This window comes from Octopus sinensis, linkage group LG3 (genome assembly GCF_006345805.1).
Source record: "Octopus sinensis linkage group LG3, ASM634580v1, whole genome shotgun sequence".
Classification (NCBI taxonomy): Eukaryota; Metazoa; Mollusca; class Cephalopoda; order Octopoda; family Octopodidae; genus Octopus; species Octopus sinensis.
The window spans coordinates 12387867-12410547 of NC_042999.1; the positions used below are offsets into that span (position 1 = coordinate 12387867).

Consider the following 22681-nt stretch of genomic DNA (forward strand, 5'->3'; position numbering starts at 1 on the left):
CAGCAATGTCAAGGGAAGGCTAACTAGGAAGATAGTTTTTGTATGTGGCAGATGCTTAGGAGCAATAAATACTGAGAATGCGTAGAGAGCAACTTCCGCCACATTCCAGGGAGAAAAACTAGAAATAGTTGATAGCTTCCGTTACCTAGGTGACCAAGTCAGTAGTGGGGGTGGGTGTGCCGAAAGTGTAACTGCTAGAGTAAGAATAGCCTGGGCAAGGTTCAGAGAGCTCTTACCTCTGCTAGTGACAAAAGGCCTCTCGCTCAGAGTAAAAGGCAGACTGTATGATGCATGTGTACGAACAGCCATGCTACATGGCAGTGAAACATGGGCTGTGACTGCTGAGGATATGCGTAAGCTCGCAAGAAATTAAGCCAGTATGCTCCGATGGATGTGTAATGTCAGTGTTCATACTCAACAGAGTGTAAGTACCTTGAGAGAGAAGTTGGACCTAAGAAGCATCAGTTGTGGTGTGCAAGATACGTTTGCGCTGGTATGGCCATGTGGTGAGAATGGATGAAGATAGTTGTGTGAAAAAGTGCCACACCCTAGCTGTTGAGGGAACTTGTGGAAGAGGCAGACCCAGGAAAACCTGGGATGAGGTGGTGAAGCACGACCTTCGAACTTTAGGTCTCACCGAGGAAATGACTAGAGACCGAAACCTTTGGAAGTATGCTGTGCGTGAGAAGACCCTGCAGGACAAGTGAGACCATAACCCATGGCCTCAGTCCACTTATGCATACCTTTCCTTCTTGGGACACAAAACTCTACTTGTGAAGACCTGTTGAAGCAAGTGAAAATCAAAATCAAAAATCAAAATCGATCAACAATAATGGAAATTGTAGCTGTGATACCAGTGCCGGTGGCACATAAGAGAACCATCCGAACGTGGCCGTTGCCAGCGCCGCCCCGACTGGCTTTCGTGCCGGTGGCACGTAAAAAGCACCATCCAATCGTGGCCGTTTGCCAGCCTCGCCTGGCACCTGTGCTGGTGGCACGTAAAAAGCACCCACTACAGTCATAAGTGGTTGGCGTTAGGAAGGGCATCCAGCCGTAGAAATATTGCCAGATCAGACTGGGCCTGGCGCACCCTTCTGGCTTCCCAGACCCCAGTTGCACCGTCCAACCCATGCCAGCATGGAAAGCGGACGCTAAATGATGATGATGATATATATATTGGATATTTACCACTTCCAAGCTTCCATTCACTATGAAACATTTGTATCCCGGATCTTATCTACTGCATTCCTTAACTCTTGTGTGTGTGTTTGTGTGGGTTTGATGATACAAACAGGAAAAATAGAACTCAAAGCATGAGGATATGTTTTGGTTTTTATTATAGATGTTTTCGATCTAGTTTGGATTCTTTTCAATCAAATTTGACTTCTTTGCAATCAAATTGGAATTTTTCAGTTGGTGCTCAAGCCTTGAAAAAGAAAGAGAGTTAAACTACATCAGCCGTAAGGGAATGCATGTCTGTCTTATCTGACTCGTCCAGTAGAGCCCACCAATTGATATCTGAAAAGTTCGATGAAATAACTCATGAACACTGCCATAGCTTCTACCAAGAGGCTCTGTTACGTCGACCGGTCTGAACAAGGGGAGATAATAAACGAATGATTCTTTTTCTATTGCTTTATTAATAAAAAAACATATAAAGTGTTTTGTTGCTCCACTTTGACAGCATTTGATGTTTGTGGCTAATTTGTGGACCTCTCTTTAACATTTAACTTGTAAAACCTTTCTTTTATTTCTCTTCAGATGAAACTTGGCTTCAAAATGTCTATATGAACTTCCCGGCCATTCAAAGACGTGCTAACACTCTTGGTACACGTCGTTCTGTGAAGAAACAATGGCAGGTAACAAAAAAGAAACAAAAATAAATAAACTTTCCTTTGTTATCTTTGTTCCTGTATAATAAATGACTAAGCTCACCTGTCACTTCTTGAGTACCAATAAATCAGATTGCTGTCTAAACGAGTTACTATTTAGATAAATAATTATTCAGTGCGGGGGGGGGGGGGGGGCGGAGATCTAAGAAAATCATTTCTTTTTTTTACTGAAAACCTTTACTGCTTATATCATATAAGTCACATTTTTTCAAAGAAATGACTCAAAAATACCCCAGGCCCTAAATACAAAGTTGGGCCTTCCACAAGCTTTATCATTCAGACTATTCTGTCGAAATAATGTGTTTATTTATTCACATTGTTTTGAATTAATCATGCCTTATCTTGTAGCTTTGAAATTTTGATGATGTGGTTGTTTATCTTTAGAATGACCTTGTCGAGTAGGTGTAAAAGGTCAGATCTGGTCAGTTTCAACAAAACACTGGATATTTAGGCTGAATATGGCCGTTTGAAATGCGAAAGGGCCAATGCACCAAAACCTTTTCTCCTGAATACACACTGCTAAAATTGGGTCCTGTCTAATATGCCTTTGTGTCTTTTATTCCATCAAATACAGTAATATGTACTTTAGAAGTTTAGAATTTTCCTATGAAGTTCAATAAGAAGCCTCCTTTTAGACATTACGGTAACTCAGATGGCTGTTGGAATGATTTGTGTTGAATGTTATGAATTGTTAGTTTGAACATCTTCAGGTGTTAAAATATCTTTTGGGTCATTTTATCGTTTATGATATTATACTCATTTTATAAAATGTAAAGTAAAGCTAATTTATGGGGTTGAGGGATAAATCCAATAATTTTTTTACCATTTATTTTAAACCTTACTCATCCAGTGAAGATGACAGGTGAAAGTATCATGAGAGCATCCCATCTGCTGGGCTAATTCCCTGCTGGATTCGCACAAATCCTTATGGACGAACTTGTTCAATTAATTCTCATTGAACTGAATAGGTTGGCCAGAATACAGAAAATCTGTGAAGTTGAATTTTCCCTCTTTGAAGCATTTCAATTCTTTAAAAGTGTCTTCTCTGTACACAGAACAAATGTCTCAACTGGCTTTGGCAGTTTGATTGAAAGATGGCCTTAGGTCTGAAAAGTGGTCAAATTCAGATTTCAAAAATGATTAACATAAGTTGTGGAGGAGGAACAGGGTTACAAAAAAAACCACATAAAAAACTACAATAAGAATATTTTTGGTGTTAATTCGAATAACATTGGAAAGAAGTGAATAAATTTTCCTTGACAACCTCATAAATTGAAATAGTGTAAAAGTGTATAAATTTTACAATCTGAATATTCTTCTCTTTACTTTCAAAGACCTGTGAAATTCGGTTAATTAAATCTTGCGATAAAAATAGTTGTGTCAAGTGGTGCTGCTAGTTACTAAGATTTTGGATTCCTTTAGATTCTTAAAGCTTAGTCTTCACTCGATATCAACATGTTAAGTACAACTAATTGTAAAATAGGAAAAATATTTTCACACTTACCAAACTGAACCTCAAATAACCTCTGTCACCTATTTTCTTTTTCTTTTTTACTTATATCCCAGCATCCTTCATTCATTGATGCTCATCACTTCTCCAATTACCTGTTATTGTCTCTCACCTTCTTGTTCTTTAATTAACAAATCATACTCGACTTACACCTTCTGAATTGATGCTATTCCCCTCCACTTAGTGCTTGTTTTTCTCTTTTATTCACAATCACAACTTGTCTGCAGCTTTCGCGTGGTTTGCTTTTTGTTTGTGGAAAGAAGCTTTTTGCCAAAATTAAGAACCAAGTTATTATCATAAAGAATTCACTTACATGGTTCAACATTGAATTCTTGTGGGATGAACTCAAAGAAAAGACTATCCTCAAGAGAAGAACACTCTCTCTAGCCATTTTCTTTTCATTCTCATTTATCATTACAATTAATTGACATTTGTTCTTGTCTTTTGTGTGGTAAGAATTTCCTCTCTGTGACTTTCAGGCTGCCTGGTTGCTCAGAGCTGTAACCTGTATAGATTTGACCACTTTGTCTGGTGATGACACTTATTCCAATGTTGACAGACTTTGTTTTAAAGCAAAACACCCAATCCAAACTACTTTACTCAAAAGCCTTGAAATGCTTGACAAAGGTGGGTTCACATAGTTTTTCAGTTTTACACCTGTTTTTTCCATGAATTATAGACATTTACATCATTCCCATCATTGTTAAATGTCCACTTTTTCATGATTGCATGGGTCAGATGACGAGATTTTCTGTGGCTGAATGTTTTTCATGTTGTTAACCCTCACCCGTTTCCCAGTAAGGTAATATTTCTCTATGGTCAAATTGCTGGATCAGGTGATGATCCAACTAATTAGGGAGAGAGTTCACTTAGATGAGATGCAGTTCAGTTTTGTGCCAGGTAGAAGCACCACTGATGCTATATTTCTGGTACGGCTACTTCAGGAGAAATACCTAGCCAAAGATAAACCCCTATATTTGGCTTTTATGGACTTGGAGAAAGCCTTTGACAGAGTCCCCCGATCCTTTATCTGGTGGGCAATGCAGAAACTGGGGATTGACAAATGGATAATAAGGGCTGTACAGGCCCTGTACAGAGATGCCATCATTAGGGTTGGGATTGGAAATGAGTATAGTGAAGAATTCCAGGTAGATGTAGGGGTTCACCAAGAATCAGCCCTCAGTCCCCTCTTATTCATCTGGAGGACGATGCAGAAACTAGGGATTGACGAGTGGTTAATAACAGGGATGCTATTAGTATGGTAAGGGTCGGCAATGAGTATAGTGAAGAATTCCAGGTAGAAATAGGGATTCACCAAGGATCAGCCCCCTCTTATTTCATCATAGTCCTCCAGGCAATAACAAAGGAATTCAAGACAGGTTACCCCTGGGAACTCCTCTGTGCTGATGATCTGGTCCTCATAGCAGAATCACTACCAGAACTAGAGAAGAAACTTGAAGTTTGGAATCAAGGTTTAGAATTGACGGGCCTTTGAGTCAATGTTGCAAAGACCAAAGTTCTAGTAAGTAGGAAGGCGAACACATCACACACCCCTTCAGGTAGGTGGCTCTGCTCAATCTGTAGAAAAGGTATAGGTAGAAGTTCCATAAGATGTACCCCGTGTAAGCTATGGAATCATAAGAGCTGCAACAACATCAAAGAAAGATTAACCAGAAAGATAGCTTTCACGTGCAGCAGATGCACAGGAGCAATAAACACCACAGATGCTCAGAAAACAGAAGTAGTTCATAGCTTCCGCTACCTAGGTGACCAAGTCTTTAGTGGGAGGTGGATGTTCAGAGAGTGTTACCACTAGAATAAGAATAGCCTGGGCAAAGTTCAGAAAGCTTCTACCCCTACTGGTGACAAAGGGCCTCTCACTCAAAGTAAAAGGTAGATTGTAGGTTACCAAATAACTTGCAAGACTAAAAGAGCCATCTCAAATGACAGAGGCAAATGGTTTTATGTTATGTGTTAAGAGGTTACAATTCTGATAGCAGGACAGGCATGGGTTTGTTGTAGAGGAAATTCTTGACTGTTTTGTGTTGTATAAGAGTGGGTGGGAGTAAGTGAGAGATAAAGATGATGATGACAAAATGTTGGAGTGTAGTGTCAAGGTAGCAGAAGGGGAATAGAAGAGAGTGGGGAGAGAGGATCAAGACAGAACTTAGAGGTTAGGGGTTGCAAGGGTGTTTGTGGAGAGTAAAGATGATTACAATGTATTTATATTAGATCTGTTTTTCAGTTGTATGTGGATTCTTTTCTTGCAGATATTAGAACGGCTGCTGTTTGTGTTTATCCCAACCGAGTGGCTGACTGCATCAAAGCGCTAAAGAAAGCAAATGCTTCCAACATTCCAGTCGCATCTGGTAAGTCAATGTATTTCTATAGAATTTTCAGGTATCTATCTAGTTTCTTCATTGGCCTTACTCTAATAAGTGTGTATCATAATAATAATAATGATAATCATGATAACAATAATAAATAACCCTAAATAACACGACAACACAGTTTTCAATCATTAAAAGATTCTGTTGAAAGTTTGCTTTTATTATTCCATTTTCAAAGAATTAAATGATCCTTTTTCTATAATTCACTTAGTGGCCACTGGATTTCCAACAGGACAATGTGGCCTTCAAAGCCGGCTGCAAGAAATCAAGCAGGCTGTTACTGCTGGTGCCACTGAGATTGACATTGTCATCAATCGACAACTGGCTCTTACTGGTGACTGGAAAGGTGAGTGATCTGTTAAGAAAACAGCAACGGTTTCAGTTTACTTTCTGATAGAATATTTATTTGTGATGTACCATGGCTGTGTGGTTAAGGAGTTTGCTTCCCAACCCCATGGCTTTGGGTTCAGTCCTACAGTGTGGCAGCACCTTGGGCATGTGTCATCTGCAATAGCTTTGAGACAATGAAGACCTTGTGAGTGAATTTGGTGGATGGAAGCTGAAAAAAACCTTTTGTTTGCATATGTGTGTCTGGTAATTCCTGTGGGACAGCTTGCTGAGTGCCACAGACCCAATCTGTGGTTGGTGCAAAGTCCTTTCCAGATGTAGGGTAATGTGGTGGTGGAACAATACCATAGACAGGGCCATTAGAGTAAAGAAACAGGCCTGGAATGCCTGGATGAGTTGGGGCAGCAGGGAACTGTATCACATAACCAGAAGGGAAGCTAGGAGAAAAGTATATCTAACCAAGGGAGAAGCAGAAAAGAAGAAGTTCAGTGACGTGAGGACCAAAGAACTGAAGTATTTCGGATTGCAAGACAGCGTGTGAGAGAAAATTGTGATGTCATAGGAGAGAAATGGGTCCACATGGATGATGGTGCACTTGCATTTCATGGTTCTGCAAAGAAAGAGGCTTGGAGATGCCATTAGGAAAGACTACTGTTATGGTTTATAATATAAAAATAATAATAATAATTATAATGATGAAATTATTGTATACAGTGCTCAGGTGCACCACAACTTGTCAGAAAGTGCGTATAAAGTATATGCAGTAATTTACAAATGTCTGGAAAGCAAACAATGTATGAATCAGATAGATGCTTGTGTGTGTATGGAGGGGAGGAAATCAGGTGTAGTGTTGGCGAATCTCAGGAAGCATGGAAGTTTTGAAGGATGCAGTGCTCTGACAACTAACAACTGATGCCGGCAGTTTGTTCCTTGCTTCAGCAACTCTAAGCGTGAAAAGATGCTTCCGAAAGTCATGGGAGCTGTGCTGTTTTCTGACTTTGTAAACATGTCCACAGGTGTTAGACAGGTGGAGTTTGAAAAGGTTCTCAGAGTTATTGTTTGTACGATGGTTAATAATTTTATGGGTGTCTGCCAAGTCAGCTGCCAAACATCAGAGTTTCAATGTGTCCATGCCCAGGGAAGTAAGGCGTTCAGAATATGGCAAATGCCTGATGGAGAGTATTCTCTTGGTTGCACATTGCTGAACGGCTTCCAGATGATTAATATCCTGGGCAAGATGGGGGTTCCAGACTGGTGATGCAAATTCCAGGTGAGGTCGTACCATAGCTATATAAAGCCGGAGAGTGGCTCACAAAGGATTTGGTGAGTGATGCCAAGACACCCTCAGCCTTCTTGGTAATTTTAACGATGTGTTTTGTCCAACGCAAATCACTGTTGACAATAATGCCCAGGTCGCATTCACATGAAGACTTTTTGAGATTAGGGTTGTGGAGGGAGTAGGTGGACACTGGGTTTCTCCTCCCAAAATGCATGGTGGTACATTTGTCCACAGCCAGCTTGAGTTGCCAGTCCATGATCCACTGCTGCATTGTGTCCAGGTCTGATTGCAATAGAGATCTATAGTGTACAGGATCTGACCTCTTTATTTCGAGGTACAGCTTTATGTCATCTGTATATTTCAGCTCTGTGGCATTTTTAAGTTGGCATCTATGTCATTAACATATGCAACAAATAAAAGGGTGCCAAGAACAGATCCCTAGTCACCCGTATTGTAGATTAGATAGTCCACTGCTACAAAGGTAAAGGTGATGCTTTAAATTGAAATAATTACAGAAGTATCAAATTGTTGGATCAGGTGATGAAAGTTGTAGAGAGAGTTATAGCCCAGCTAATTAGGGAGAGAGTTAGCCTAGATGAGATGCTGTTTGGGTTTGTGCCAGGGAGAAGCACTGCTGATGCTATATTTCTGGTAAGGCAACTGCAGGAGAAATACCTAGCCAAAGATAAGCCTCTGTACTTGGCTTTTGTTGACTTGGAGAAAGCTTTTGAGAGAGTACCCCGATCCCTTATCTGGTGGTCAATGTGGAAACTAAGGATAGACAAGCAGTTGGTGAGAGCTATACAAACCTTGTACAGGGATGCTACCAGTAAGTTGAGGGTGGGCAACGAGTACAGCGAAGAATTCAAGGTACAAGTAGGGGTTCATCAAGGAATGATGCTCAATTTCCTCTTGTTTATCAAAGTCCACCATACAATAACAGAGGAATTCAAGACGGGATGCTTCTGGGAGCTCCTCTATGCTGATGACATTGCTCTTATAGCTGAATCACTACCTGAGCTAGAGAAGAAGTTCCAGGTATGAAAGGGCCTTAGAGTTAACATAGCAAAAACCAAAGTCATAGTAAGTAGGAAGGCAGACAAATCACAAATCCCCTCAGGTAGATGGTCCTGCTTGATCTGTAGAAAAGGTGTAGGTAGAAACTCCATGAGATGCATCCAGTGTGAGCTTTGGACATACAAAAGGTGCAGCAATATTAAAGGAAGATTAACAAAGAAACTAACCTTTGTATGTGGAAGGTGCACGGGCATCATAAATGCTGGACATGTGCAGAAAATAGACTCCATTAACTGCCAGTGGGACAAGCTAGAGGTTGTAGACAGCTTCTGGTATCTAGGTGATCAGATTAGTAGTGGAGGTGGTTGTTCTGAGAGTATAGCTGTGAGAATAAGATTAGGCCGGGCAAAGTTTAGAGAGCTCCTACCCCTTCTGGCAACAAAGGGCTTCTCCCTCAGAGTGAATGGCAGATTGTTTGATGCCTGTGTGCAAACAGCTATGCTGCATGGCAGTGAAACATGGGCTATAACAGCCAAGGATATGTGTAAGCATGAAAGAAATGAATCCAGTATGCTTCACTAGAAGTGCATGTTCGATGTGCAATGTCATTGTGCATTTTCTCTTGAGAGAAAAGTTAGGCATAAGAGATATCAGATGTGGTGGGCAAGAGAGACAACTGCGCTGGTATGGTCATGTGATGCATATGGAGAAGTATAGTTGTGTAAAGAAGTTTCGATCTCTAACTGTGGAGAGGTAAACCCAGGAAGACATGGGACGAGGTGGGGAAGCATGACCTTCAAGCTTTGAACCTCACAGAGGTAATGACTAGTGACTGAGACCTTAAGAGGACCTGTCAAGCCAAGTGCACCTGTGCTGGTGGCACATAAAAAAATCAACCTTTGAATGTTGGGCCTGACAGGCAAAGTGACTGAGTTCCTTTGAAATATTGGGCCTGACAGAGGCAAAGTGACTGAGTTCCTTTGAAATATTGGGCCTGACAGAGGCAAAGTGACTGAGTTCCTTTGAAATATTTGGCCTGACAGAGGCAAAGTGACTGAGTTCCTTTGAAATATTGGGCCTGACAGAGGCAAAGTGACTGAGTTCCTTTGAAATGTTGGGCCTGACAGAGGCAAAGTGACTGAGTTCCTTTGAAATATTGGGCCTGACAGAGGCAAAGTGACTGAGTTCCTTTGAAATGTTGGGCCTGACAGAGGCAAAGTGACTGAGTTCCTTTGAAATATTGGGCCTGACAGAGGCAAAGTGACTGAGTTCCTTTGAAATATTGGCCTGACAGAGGCAAAGTGACTGAGTTCCTTTGAATATTGGGCCTGACAGAGGCAAAGTGACTGAGTTCCTTTGAAATGTTGGGCCTGACAGAGGCAAAGTGACTGAGTTCCTTTGAAATGTTGGGCCTGGCAGAGGCAAAGTGACTGAGTTCCTTTGAAATGTTGGGCCTGACAGAGGCAAAGTGACTGAGTTCCTTTGAAATATTGGGCCTGACAGAGGCAAAGTGACTGAGTTCCTTTGAAATATTGGGCCTGACAGAGGCAAAGTGACTGAGTTCCTTTGAAATGTTGGGCCTGACAGAGGCAAAGTGACTGAGTTCCTTTCAAGTGTTGGGCTTCACAGGAGTGAGGTGGCTGAGTTCCTTACGAGCAGGCTTCACAGAGGCAAGGTGTCTAAGTTCCTTTCAAGTGTTGGGTCTCACAGAGGCAATGACCAAGACCTTTGGCATTGTGTCATGCTTGAGAAGACCCATCAAGCCGAGCAAAATTGCAGTCATAGCAGATACTGGTGTCACGTGAATGGTATCCTTGCTAGTGGCACGTAAAAGCACCTATTACACTCTTGGAGTGGTTGGCATTAGGAAAGGCATTCAGCTGTAGAAACTCTGCCAGATCAAGACTGGAGCCTGGTGCATCCTTCCAGCATGCCAGCCTAGTCAAACTGTTCAACCCATGCCAGCATGGACAACGGACATTCATTGATGATGATATATATAAACAAACTAAAGTATTTAGCATTTAAATTCGGCAGTGAATTTATCAGTGGGTAGTTTAGCTTAATGGTAAATCACTCAGCTGGAGTCTTTGGTTGATATGGGTTCAAGTCCCATGGCTGGTTGTTGACAAATTTTTCCATCTTATAAAGGTAATTTACTCAATATTCCTGCTGTTCTAATGATGTTTCTGTTTCAAAAATAATTATCATCTTATCTGTATATCTATATGATTCCCCCCCCCACCCGGTGCCAGTGGCATGTAAAAAAGCACCATCTGAATGTGGTCAATGCCAGCTTCACTGCCCCAACTGGCTCCTGTGCCGGTACCACATAAAAACCACCATCCAAACATGGCTGATGCCAGTGCTGCCTGACTGGCTCCCATGGTGGTGGCACGTAAAAAGCACCCACTACACTTTCAAAGTGGTTGGCATTAGGAAGGGCATCGAGCTGTAGAAACTTTGCCAAATCAGATTGGAGCCTGGTGCAGCCTCTTGGCTTGCCAGTCTCCAGTCAAACCATCCAACCCATGCCAGCATGGAAAATGGACATTAAACGGTGATGATGATGATGATAGAGAGAATATGATGGGTTTAGTTCACTGGTGATCGAAATGAATAGGTAAGTGCTATGATTGGTCATCTGTTACATTCCAAGTTCACAACTAAGGCGGGAACTAGGGATCCCTAGTAGGCTTCCAAGTTAGCCGGTATATATTAAAGGAGAAAAAAAAGACAACAAAGAATAGGACAGGCATCTCAGGACATTTAGAATATTTAATTAGAGTAAGGTGAATTAGAAGTAATTAACGTCTTACAGCTTTTTCTGGCTTATCCCAGGTGATGGGTCAGTATCTCCAATACACTGGGTATTCCATGATCAGAGACAAGGTGTGTATGTAGGAAAGTTCCTACATTGTAGGCTTTTCCCACTTTGAAGTTTGATAAGCTGAAAAAAGCTTTTTTATAGTTCAGTTTGCAACGAAGGTTGCTGGGAATGCAAATAAAAGTTTTTTTCTAAATTATATCTTTGATGAGTTGAGATTCTTTAATGACACTGTAACCTTCATGTAACTAAGGTGTCTTCAGCCTGGTGAGTAGTGAGTGGGGTACCCCTCGTTGAGTAATTATTACTAATTGCAAAAACAGACATAATTATTAATTGATTAATCTCGATTTTCTTATTTTTCTTGAATAATTATAAACCTCTGTTTATCTAATTACTGATTATTTATGAGTATTGAAATTAATATTCAAAACAAAACCAGTAAGTTCATTAAGGGATATTATCATCCCTTAATGAGGCCTATTTAACCTCTGATTGAACTTTTTTATCATCATCATCACACATCTGTTTTCCATGCTGGCATGGGTTGGACAGTTTGATTGGGGACTGGCAAACCAGAAGGATATATATATGTGTGTGTGTGTGTGTGTGTGTAATGTGAAGGCACATGGCCTAGTTGCTAGGCTGTTGCACTCACAATCACTAGATTGTGGGTTTGATTCTCTGACTGGGCAGTACAATGTATTCTTGAGCAAAACACTTCATTTCACATTACTGCAGACCCCCTTCAATCTGGGTGGGATTGTTGGCCTGCTCACCTAGCCAGCAGGATGGTGTCATTTGAGGGTTAAAACAATGCAAAAGCACACTGTGACCAGTGACGTCTAATAACATCTGAGCCTGGTTGGTCCCGTGAAGAGCACATGCCAAGTGCTGGAGCCCTTCTTGAAACTGTGCTGAAAGCTGACAATGGCTGCTTTGAGTAACCTTAGTTCCCAGTCATAATCTAATTTGGTGTTTTTTGACTTTTTAAAATACTTTTATTTTTGAAGGGGATTTTGTATTTTCTTTTCCTTTTATGCAACCTGTCAAATTCATCCCAAACACCATGTGTGAGTGCGTGTGTGTGTGAGTGCGTGTGTGTGTGTGTGTGTGTGTGTGTGTGGTGTGTGTGTGTGTGTAATGTGAAGGCACATGGCCTAGTTGCTAGGCTGTTGCACTCACAATCACTAGATTGTGGGTTTGATTCTCTGACTGGGCAGTACAATGTATTCTTGAGCAAAACACTTCATTTCACATTACTGCAGACCCCCTTCAATCTGGGTGGGATTGTTGGCCTGCTCACCTAGCCAGCAGGATGGTGTCATTTGAGGGTTAAAACAATGCAAAAGCACACTGTGACCAGTGACGTCTAATAACATCTGAGCCTGGTTGGTCCCGTGAAGAGCACATGCCAAGTGCTGGAGCCCTTCTTGAAACTGTGCTGAAAGCTGACAATGGCTGCTTTGAGTAACCTTAGTTCCCAGTCATAATCTAATTTGGTGTTTTTTGACTTTTTAAAATACTTTTATTTTTGAAGGGGATTTTGTATTTTCTTTTCCTTTTATGCAACCTGTCAAATTCATCCCAAACACCATGTGTGAGTGCGTGTGTGTGTGAGTGCGTGTGTGTGTGTGTGTGTGTGTGTGTGTGTGAGTGTGTGTGTTTCTTTGTTTTGATATTTTGCATGATTGTTAACAAGTGTCCCTCATTTCCAGTCTTTTGTGAAAATATGTCAGATCAGGGGAAATACTTAGGTGCTTGGAAATAGATGAGGGTTGGTCATGGCAAGGGGATCCAGCCATAGAAACTATGCCTTAACAAATTCCATCCAGTACATGGAAGAAGACATTGAAATAGTTAAGATGATGATGATGTTTATTTAAAAATGTAATCCAAGGTAGCTATGTACAATATTTTGTGGGGTTTTCCCTCAATTCAATCGCTTGCTATAAACAGTGGAAACTTGCAAATCACCATAAACAAGACTTTACACACAGCAACCCGTGCTAGCGCGGAAAACGGACGTTAAACGATGATGATGATGATATTTATTTTGAATTTGTTTGTTTTATTTCATATTTTCAGGTGTCTATAATGAGGTGAAACAGATGAGAGAAGCTTGTGGAGACGCTCACCTGAAAGCCATCTTAGCTGTTGGAGAACTTGGAAGTATGGTGAATGTTTATAAAGCATCTGTTGTCTGCATGATGGCAGGTATGGTTGTTGTTGGTCGTTTTGTTTTTTTTAAATATACCAACGTGTAAAATATTGGGTTGTCAGAGAAATCCGTTTCAGTTTCTACTTGGCAATGCCATGGTTACCGTTTTGGAAAAAGATGAAATTTATTCAAGTTTCAAAACTGATTAACAAAAGTTGTAGAGAAAGAATAGAACTACCAAAAAAAAAAAAAGAATAAAAAGAAAACATAAAACACTATCATAAAAACATTTTTCAAGTTAATTCAAATAAAATTGGAAAGGATTAAATTAAATGGTAAAAGTAAAAAAACGAATAAATTTATGACAATTCAATATATGTTATAGGCTAAAAGATAAAATTGCCAGTTGTTGTTGGCAAATAAATTTTCTTGCTAATCCTTAATGGTCTCGTTAATAGTATACCTGCCATTGTTGTTGTTCATAAATTTTAGATTCTCACAGGGTTACCATCTTTCTTGTTATCACAGGAAGTGATTTTATCAAGACTTCAACTGGTAAAGAAAGTGTGAATGCTACTTTCCCAGTAGGAATTGTGATGGCCAGAGCAATCCGAGACTATTACAAAAAAACTGGATACAAGGCAAGAAAAAGAAATGACTTTTTTTAAAATTATTATTATTCAAATAAATTTTCTTTTTTCTCCTAGAGTATTGAAAACTTTTGATGAACAAAGACTTATTGTAATCATCATAACTGACCCATTTAAAAGTACCCCTTCCCACAAATTACTGCCCTTGTGGCAAACTTTGAAACTATTATTATTGTTTTTGTTAGGGCTGTGGATTGGTAGAGTTGTTAAAGCATTGGAGAAAATACTCAAATTCTCTTTCTTTTGAATCTAGATGTTCTAAGCTCAAATCCTGCTATAGTCAACTTTGCTTTTCACTTTTTCAGGGTCACTTATTATTAAGGTCCTAAGACGATATGCTTGATTTGACTTTGCCTTTCATCTCTCCAAGATTGAGATCTTCCACTCATACCAACATGGCAGATGCTTGTTAAATGATGATTGAATCTGTTGTCATCTTTCTTAAAAATATGTAGCTTTTGTACCCCTCTCAACCCTTGGCATACTGCACTGCTCTCAATTAAGGGGTCTTGTCTTGCAAGCTACTTGGTAATTTCATTAGTGCTGGTTTCACGTATAAAAGTACCCAGTTCAGGGGTTGTAAACTGATTGTCATTAAGAAGGGCATCCAGTTGTAGAAACCTGGCCAAAGAAGACATTGGAACTTAACACAGACATGTTGGATCCTGTCAAACCATCCAACCTGTGCCAGAATGGACTAGCGCTGCTGAATCATCATTTAATGTCCATTTTCCATGCTGGCATGGGTTGGACGGTTTTACTGGAGATGATAAGTCAGGGAGTTGCACCAGACTCCAAATAATGATGGTGCATTCTACCTACCTGTCTCTGTTTTGTGTTTCTCTCCAGAAATGTTATTTGACAAACGAAATCTGTCCCTGCAAAAATGTTATATTTTGATCTCAGAGGGATTTAAATATGGAATATAATTTGAATAAATATTGAAAGGTATTTTCTTGCACTGCTGTAACAGCTGCACTTGCTCACTGCCTTAAATAACAATCTCTGTGTTAATAAAATAATAACTCCTGTTTGTGTCACACTCCAGAAATTTGATTTAAAGGAAGAAACTTTTTACATAAAAAACAGTTTTTATGAAAGGAATGGTATTCATTTCAGTGAGACATTTTAGATAAGAAAAACAAGCTTTTTGCTTACAAACACAATAAGAAAACAAAGATGCAATAAGGAATGAAAGAAAGTTTTTAATAAAAAAAAGACACGCAGCTAGTGTTTCTGTTATAAGTTTCACTCATTTGACCAGAATTGATGTCTTTAATTTGTCCTTTTTTTGATCTTTGAAGAAACCAAAGCAAAATGAATCTGAATGAGTTTGGAACTTAGATATTGTAACAAAATTCAATTAATTACTTTGTCTGAGACCATTTCTGCCATCCACTTATAAATATGTAATGATTGTGATGGGCAGACTGACAGAAATGGAAGCCATCTCATATGGTAGGGGTCAGCCTTTGAAATTAATACTTTTAAATCCTTGGAAGGTTCCATAGAAGTAGTTGGTAGCTTAGGTTAGAAATAAAGGGATTCTTCTTTTAGTGAGAGGTAGATTCTGACTACCTTGTTGCATGTTAGCAGACTGAAAGGATGTGTGAAGACTGAGCTTTCTGTGCTGGATATGCAATGAGAGTGTGAAAGAGGAATCAGATGTGCAAACAAGAAGCTAATTGGCCTGGTGGTTTGGTTGTTGCATTCGTTATTGCAAGATTGTAGTTTCAGTTCCTATACCGGGTTGTGCATTGTACTCTTGAGCAAAGCACTTCACTCCATGTTGCTCTGTGGTCATTTCGACATCTGATTTGATGGAGGGAGTGAGCTAACGTTCAGCACAAACATTTGTGCAGTTTGTTGCAGAATCCTCGTTTGTTGTCTCCAACAGGAGAATCTCTCCAAGTAGAGAGAAAAAGTACCAAGTGGAAAGAACCTGTTTAAAAGAGAGGAAGACACGAGTTGACATGGTGAAAGCTGATCTCAGGCAGCAGAAACTTAGAAAGGCAATGAAAAGTGACTACAATAAGTGGGAAAACACTGTGCTGCAGAAGGGCCCCCATTCAACTGATGGAATCATGGGGAAACAGGTTTAAAAATTAGGATCATGATGCAGACAGAAGTGGATGATTGAGAAGTTTGCTTCCCAACCTCTTGGTTTCCGGTTCAGTCCCACTGCGTGGCACCTTGGGCAAGTGTCATCTACTATAGACCCAGGCCAACCAAAGTCTTGTGAATGGATTTGTTTGATGAAAACTTAAAGAAACCCATCATTCGTTTGTATAAGCATATCCATGTCTTGATTCCACAGCATAGTTGCAAATAAGCATCACTGCCATACAGGCAGTGTCCTTCATTTCCAAATGTTCATGGAAGCACGTGGCCAGGAGGAAACTTTACCTTGCTTGGAAACAGGTGAGACTTTGGGCATCCAGCCATGGATAAGTCTACCTCAACAAATGAGAGCATGGAAAAGTGGACATTAAAACACAATGATGACCATTTAGAAGTATTTCTATTGCAAGTGTGTCTAATAATTTGAATCAGTTAAAAAGATGTATTTATTTTTTAACCATGTTGCTAAACATTTAGTTTACATCTCTTTTTCTTCCTATATTACAGGTTGGTTTCAAAGCAGCTGGTGGTATTCATTCTGCCAAAGATGCTTGTACATGGCTCTCATTAATGAAAGAAGAACTTGGAGATGAATGGACACAGCCTCATTTATTCAGAATTGGTGCCTCTTCCCTTTTGGGGGACATTGAAAGGCAGATTTTCCATCATGTTACAGGTCGTTATGCAGCGGCTTTCGAACTGCCATCAGCTTGAATCTATTAATCAACCATCACAATGGTCTTATTGAAGTCCGTTGATATAAAGCTATAGATTTATTTTTATATAACCATGATTCATTACTGGCTGTATTTAGTATCTGGCTACAGACACACACTCTTTTCAAAGATTGTATTTGTTTTTTTATAGCTCTTTATGTTAAATTTAAATATTTTTACAAAAAAGAAAGAAAAAAAATTAAATAAATATTACAGTTTTTACCTCTGCAAATTAATGTTCACTAATTATTGATGATTTTTCAAACTTTACCATGGAAACTCTAAGAGAGATCATTTTAGAATGAAGAAAATTTGTGCTGATATATTTTATGCAGGAACGATTAAAAAGCTTTGCTCTGTATTCCTCTTGTCCGGCTACTTACTACATTTGCCTTCCTCAGCCATTTCTTTTACATTCTCCCCCTTACTGATGGTATTTACCATTGTTCCCCAATTCCACCCTTGTACATTATTCATTGCATTAATGAATGGATGGTTTGACAGGATCTGCGAGGTTGGATGACTTGTATCTGCTTTGACATGGTTTCTATGGTTGAACGCTCTTCCTAACACCGACCACTTTACAGAAAGTAATGGATGCTTTTTTTTATTTGTAGCCCCAGCACTGGTGAGGATGCCATGCTACATGCAAGGCTGAGGCCCTCTTTAGATGAATGGGACAAAAGAAGAGAAGGAGGCAGGTTTATGTGAACAAAGGGAAGAAAAGCAGGGGCAGGGCTGGTCATGTGGTTAGAGTAAAGATGGAGGGATAGAAATGAATGTCTTGCAGTAAAGATGTGATGGGTAGATATGGGGTGGGGTACACTCAAGTTATAGGGATGTGTATATAAGTGGGACCAAGGATTGAATAGGGGGGATGGGTGGGTGAGTTTGTAAGATTGGGAAAAGAAAATGGGAAGTGGAAGGGAGGGTTTGTTAGGAAGATATTTTGTGGAGAAGGGATTCAATAGGGAAGGCTGGGAGGAGAATACAGAGGATGGTGGTGGGTCATGGGCACAAAGGACACTCCTTTTGAATCTCCATTTCACTTGGCTGGATGGGTCTTATCAAGCACAGCAAATCATCAATTGTCTCAGTTCTTTGTCATCTCCTCTGTTAAGCTAAACATCTGAAGATCATTTTTCACTTCTTTGTCCCACATCTTTCCCCGGGTTTTCCTCTTCCACATTTAGAGAGAGACTTCTTTATGCAGCTGTCTTCATCCATAACCATACCAGCACAGTCCTGTCTCTTGCACATTACCTGTGATACCGCTTTATACCAGCTGCTTGACTGGTATCCATGCTAGTGGCATGTAAAAAGCACCATTCAGGCGTAACTGATACCAGTGTCACTTAACTGGCGCATCAAAAAGACCATTCGAACATGATTGATGCCAGTGTCACCTGACTGGCTTCTGTGGCACATGAAAGGCATCCATAATCATAAGCAGCACCATAATCAACTGCTACAAAGGTAAAGGTGACACGTTAGATACAAATAATTACAGAGGTATCAAGTTGTTGGGTCAGGTAATGAAAGTCATGGAGAGGGTCATAGCCCAACTAATTTGGGAGAGAGTCAGTCTAGATGAGATGCAGTTTGGGTTTGTGCCAGGGAAAACTAGTCAAATCAGATTGGAACCTGGTGCAGCCTCCTGGCTTGCCAATCCTCAGTTAAACTGTCCGACCCATGACAGCATGGCAATCGAATGTTAAACAGCATTAATGATGATGACAATATATATAATAAAGATGGAGAGGAGGTTCTGCTAGAGTATAAGATTTTCTGGGCAGGGAACACTGATAGGGTCAGGGGCGTGGGTATACTTCTTGCGGAGAAATGGGTTAAGGTAATTGAGGTAGGCAGAGTCTGCGATAGAATACTTAAGATTAGATTAATGCTGCATCATGGGTTAGCAACCATTATCTCGGCCTATACCCACCAGCTGGGGCTACCTGATAGACAGAAAGACCGATTTTATGACACCCTCTTGCAGATTACCTTGTTGACGAATGACAAGGACCTTCTCTTTGTGGCTGGTGACTTCAATGGACATGTTGGACAACATACAGGGGGTTTCCATGGCGTACATGGAGGCTATGGTTTTGGTTCTTGCAATGGGGAGGGAACCAGGCTCTTGGAGTTCTGTGTTACAAATGATCTTATGGTTTGTAATACTAACTTCAAGAAACCTGCCAGTCATCTATTCACCTCCCGATCTGGTAGACACACTAGCCAAATTGACTACATCCTTGCCAGGAAACGGGAAAGATGGTTGCTTATAAATGCCAAAACCTTCCGAGGTGAACAATGCACCCCACAACATAGATTAGTAAGTTAGCAACTTCAGGATCAGAGCTAAATGGATGCCCAGAAGATGACCAGCATGGAAGAGAAGGGTCTGGAAGCTTAAGGATCCTGTGAATGGACAGAGATTTAGAGACATGTTACTCAAAGCTTTTGACAAAATGGAGGAGAATATAGCATCACATGATGGGGAAGACAACTTTTTGAGGGCCGCTGACCATATCTGTGGATGGTGCAAAGTCCCCTCTCAACCCAAGGTAACGTGTTGGTGGAACAATGTAGTTGACAGGTCTATTAGAAAAAAGAAACAGGCTTGGAAGGACTGGAAGAACAGTGGTAGCAGGGAAGTGTATCAAACTGCCAAAAGGGAAGCTAGGAGACAGGCTTATTTAGCCAGAGGGGAAGCAGATAAAAAATTTGCCAATGTTCTGTGTCGTGAGGACCAAAGACTTGAGGTGTTTTGTGTTGCAAGGCAGTGTGTGAGAGAGAATCAGGATGTCGTAGGAGAGAAATGTGTCCGCATGGATAATGGCTAACTTGCATTTAACGAGGCTGCAAGGAAAGAGGCTTGGAGACACCATTATGAAAGGTTGCTAAATGAAGGGAATGAATGGGAGAAAGAGAATCTGTCGAATGTCAACTCAACAGAGCGACCAGCTATCCGAAATTGATCTGTAGAAAAGGCAGAGGTAGAAACTCCATAAGATGTACCCAGTGTAAGCTATGCACACATAAGATGTGCAGCAATATCAAAGGAAGGCTTACTTGAAAGATTGTTTTACTGTGTGGCAAATTCTCAGGAGCAATAAACATTGAAAATGTGCAGAGAACAGCTTCTGTCACATTCCAGTACCTTGGTAGATAAAGCAATTAAAGGTATGAAGACAAGGAAAGCCCTTGGCCCATCAGGAATCCCTGCAGAGATGCTTAAAATATCTGGCTCTGTTGGCTATTGTCTAGTCACCCATATAGTCAACCAGGTAATACATAAAGGAGTCATACCCAATGACTGGTGTAGAAGCACCATAATCAAATGCTACAAAGGTAAAGGTGATGCTTTAGATACAAATAATTACAGAGGTATCAAGCTGTTGGATCAGGTAATGAAGGTCACAGCCCAACCAATTAGGGAGAGAGTCAGTTTAGATGAGATGCAGTTTGGGTTCGTGCCAGGGAAAAGCACCACTGATGCTATATTTCTGGTAAGACAGCTGCAGGAGAAATACCCAGCCAAAGATAAGCCCCTGTACCTGGCTTTCGTTGACATGGAGAAAGCCTTTGACAGGGTCGCCCTGATCCATTATCTGGTGGTCAATGAGGAAACTAGGGATAGATGAATGGTTAGTGAGAGCTGTGCAAGCCATGTACAGGGATGCTGTCAGTAAGGTGAGTGTAGGCAACAAGTACAGTGAAGAATTCCGGGTAGAGGTAGGGGTCCACCAAGGATCAGTCCTCAGCCCCCTCTTATAATCCTTCAGGCAATATCAGAGGAATTCAAGACAGGATGCTTCTGGGAGCTTCTCTATGCTGATAACCTTGCTCTAATTGCTAAGTCAATATCAGAACTGGAGGAGAAGTTTCAAGTGTGGAAGCAAGGATTAGAATTGAAGGGCCTTAGAAACAACCTAGCAGAAACCAAAGTCTCAATAAGTAGGAAGGCAGACAAACTACAAATCTCTTCAGGTAGATGGCCCTGCTTGATCAGTAGAAAAGGCATAGGTAAAAACTCTATAAGATGTACCCAGATAAAGCAATGGACACATAAGAGATGCAGTAGTATCAAAGGAAGGCTAACTGGGAAGATAGTTTTTGTATGTGGCAGATGCTCAGGAGCAATAAACATTGAAAATGTGCAGAGAACAGCTTCCGTCACATTCCAGGGGGAAAAAAACTAGAAGTAGTTGATAGCATCTGTTATCTAGGTGACAAAGTCAGTAGCAGAGTCGGGTGCACTGAAAGTGTAGCTGCTAGAATAAGAATAGCCTGGGCAAAGTTCAGAGAGTTTCTACCTTTGCTGGTGACAAAGGGCCTCTTGCTCAGAGTAAAAGGTAGACTGTATGATGCATGTGTGCGAACAGCCATGCTACATGGCAGTGAAACATGGGCTATGACTGCTGAGGACATGCATAAGCTTGCAAGGAATGAAGCCAGTATGGTCCACTGGTTGTGTAATGTCAGTGTGCATACACAACACTGTAAGCGCCCTGAGAGAAAAGTTGGACATAAGAAGCATCAGATGAGGTGTGCAAGAGAGACAGCTGCACTGGTATGGTCATGTGTTGCGAATGGATGAGGACAGCTGTGTGTAAAGTATCACAACCTAGCAGTGGAGGGAACCTGTGGAAGAGGAGGACTTGGGATAAGGTGGTGAAGCATGACCTTTGAACATTGGGCCTCACCGAGGCAATGACAAGTGACTGAGACCTTTGGAGATATGCTGTGTTTGAGAAGACCCAGTAAGCCAAGTGAGACCATAACCGTGGCCTATGCCAGTGCTATATAACCAGCCCATTTAAGAGCACCCTTCAATCATTGGACAATAAACTACGCTTGAGAAGACCTGTTGAGGCAAGTGAAATCGTTGTTGTGGCTGATGACAGTTCCGCCTGATTGGCACTCGTGCCAGTGGAACATTACAAGCACCATTCGAGTGTGATCACTTCCACAGCTGCTGGCTGGCTCCGATGCCGGTGGCACGTAAAAAGTACCATTCGAGTGTGATCATTGCCAGTGTCGCATGACTGGCTCTTGTGGAGGTGGCACGTAAAAAACACCATTCAAGTATGGTTGTTGTTAGTGCTGCTGGACTGGCTCCCGTGGAAGTGACTCATAAAAAGTACCATTTGAGCGTGGTCGATGCCAGTACTACCTGAGTGGCCTTCGTGCCAGTGGCATCTAAAAGTGCCCACTATGCTTTCTGGCTCGCCAGCCCTCAGTCAAACTGTCCAACCCATACCAGCATGGAAAGCGGAAGTTACACAAACAACAATGATGATGTGGATATATATATCAGCCATGTTCTTTGGACTTTCTTTCCTTTTCTCTGGACCTTTCCTCTCTCCTCTTTTTGTCAAAAAACCATATTCAAAACATTCTACACTCCCTTATTTTCCATCTTATACTGAATGTCAACCTATTACATTCCAAGTGTACGTCCCTTTGACTATAGCGTACCAACATACCTATATATATATATATATATAGTTATAGCGTTATACTAATATAGCTGTTGTTTACACCACCTGTCTTCGTCTTTTGTTTTTTTTTGCGAATTCTCTCCCTATATATATATATATATATATATATATATATATATCACGTTATTACACATCGCTGGTCACAATGCACTTCACATTGTTTTAGCCTTCGAATGACGCCACCCCGCTGGCTAAGCGAGCAGGCCAACAGAAGAAAGAGTGGTGAAAGAGTACAGCAGGGATCACCACCCCCTGCCGGAGCC

General features: G+C 40.8%; 1 protein-coding gene across 1 annotated transcript in view; it reads left to right on the top strand.

Moving 5' to 3' along the window:
- LOC115209894 (deoxyribose-phosphate aldolase) overlaps positions 1-17143 on the top strand; it is a 29296-nt gene extending 12153 nt beyond the window's left edge. Inside the window, exons 2-8 of the mRNA XM_029778476.2 lie at positions 1762-1859; positions 3882-4029; positions 5673-5771; positions 6004-6138; positions 13352-13480; positions 13953-14065; positions 16703-17143. Of these exons, the coding sequence (XP_029634336.1) occupies positions 1762-1859; positions 3882-4029; positions 5673-5771; positions 6004-6138; positions 13352-13480; positions 13953-14065; positions 16703-16909 (929 nt within the window). The 3' untranslated portion in view covers positions 16910-17143. The remainder of the gene's footprint in view (positions 1-1761; positions 1860-3881; positions 4030-5672; positions 5772-6003; positions 6139-13351; positions 13481-13952; positions 14066-16702) is intronic.
- The last annotated feature ends 5538 nt before the right edge of the window (positions 17144-22681 follow it).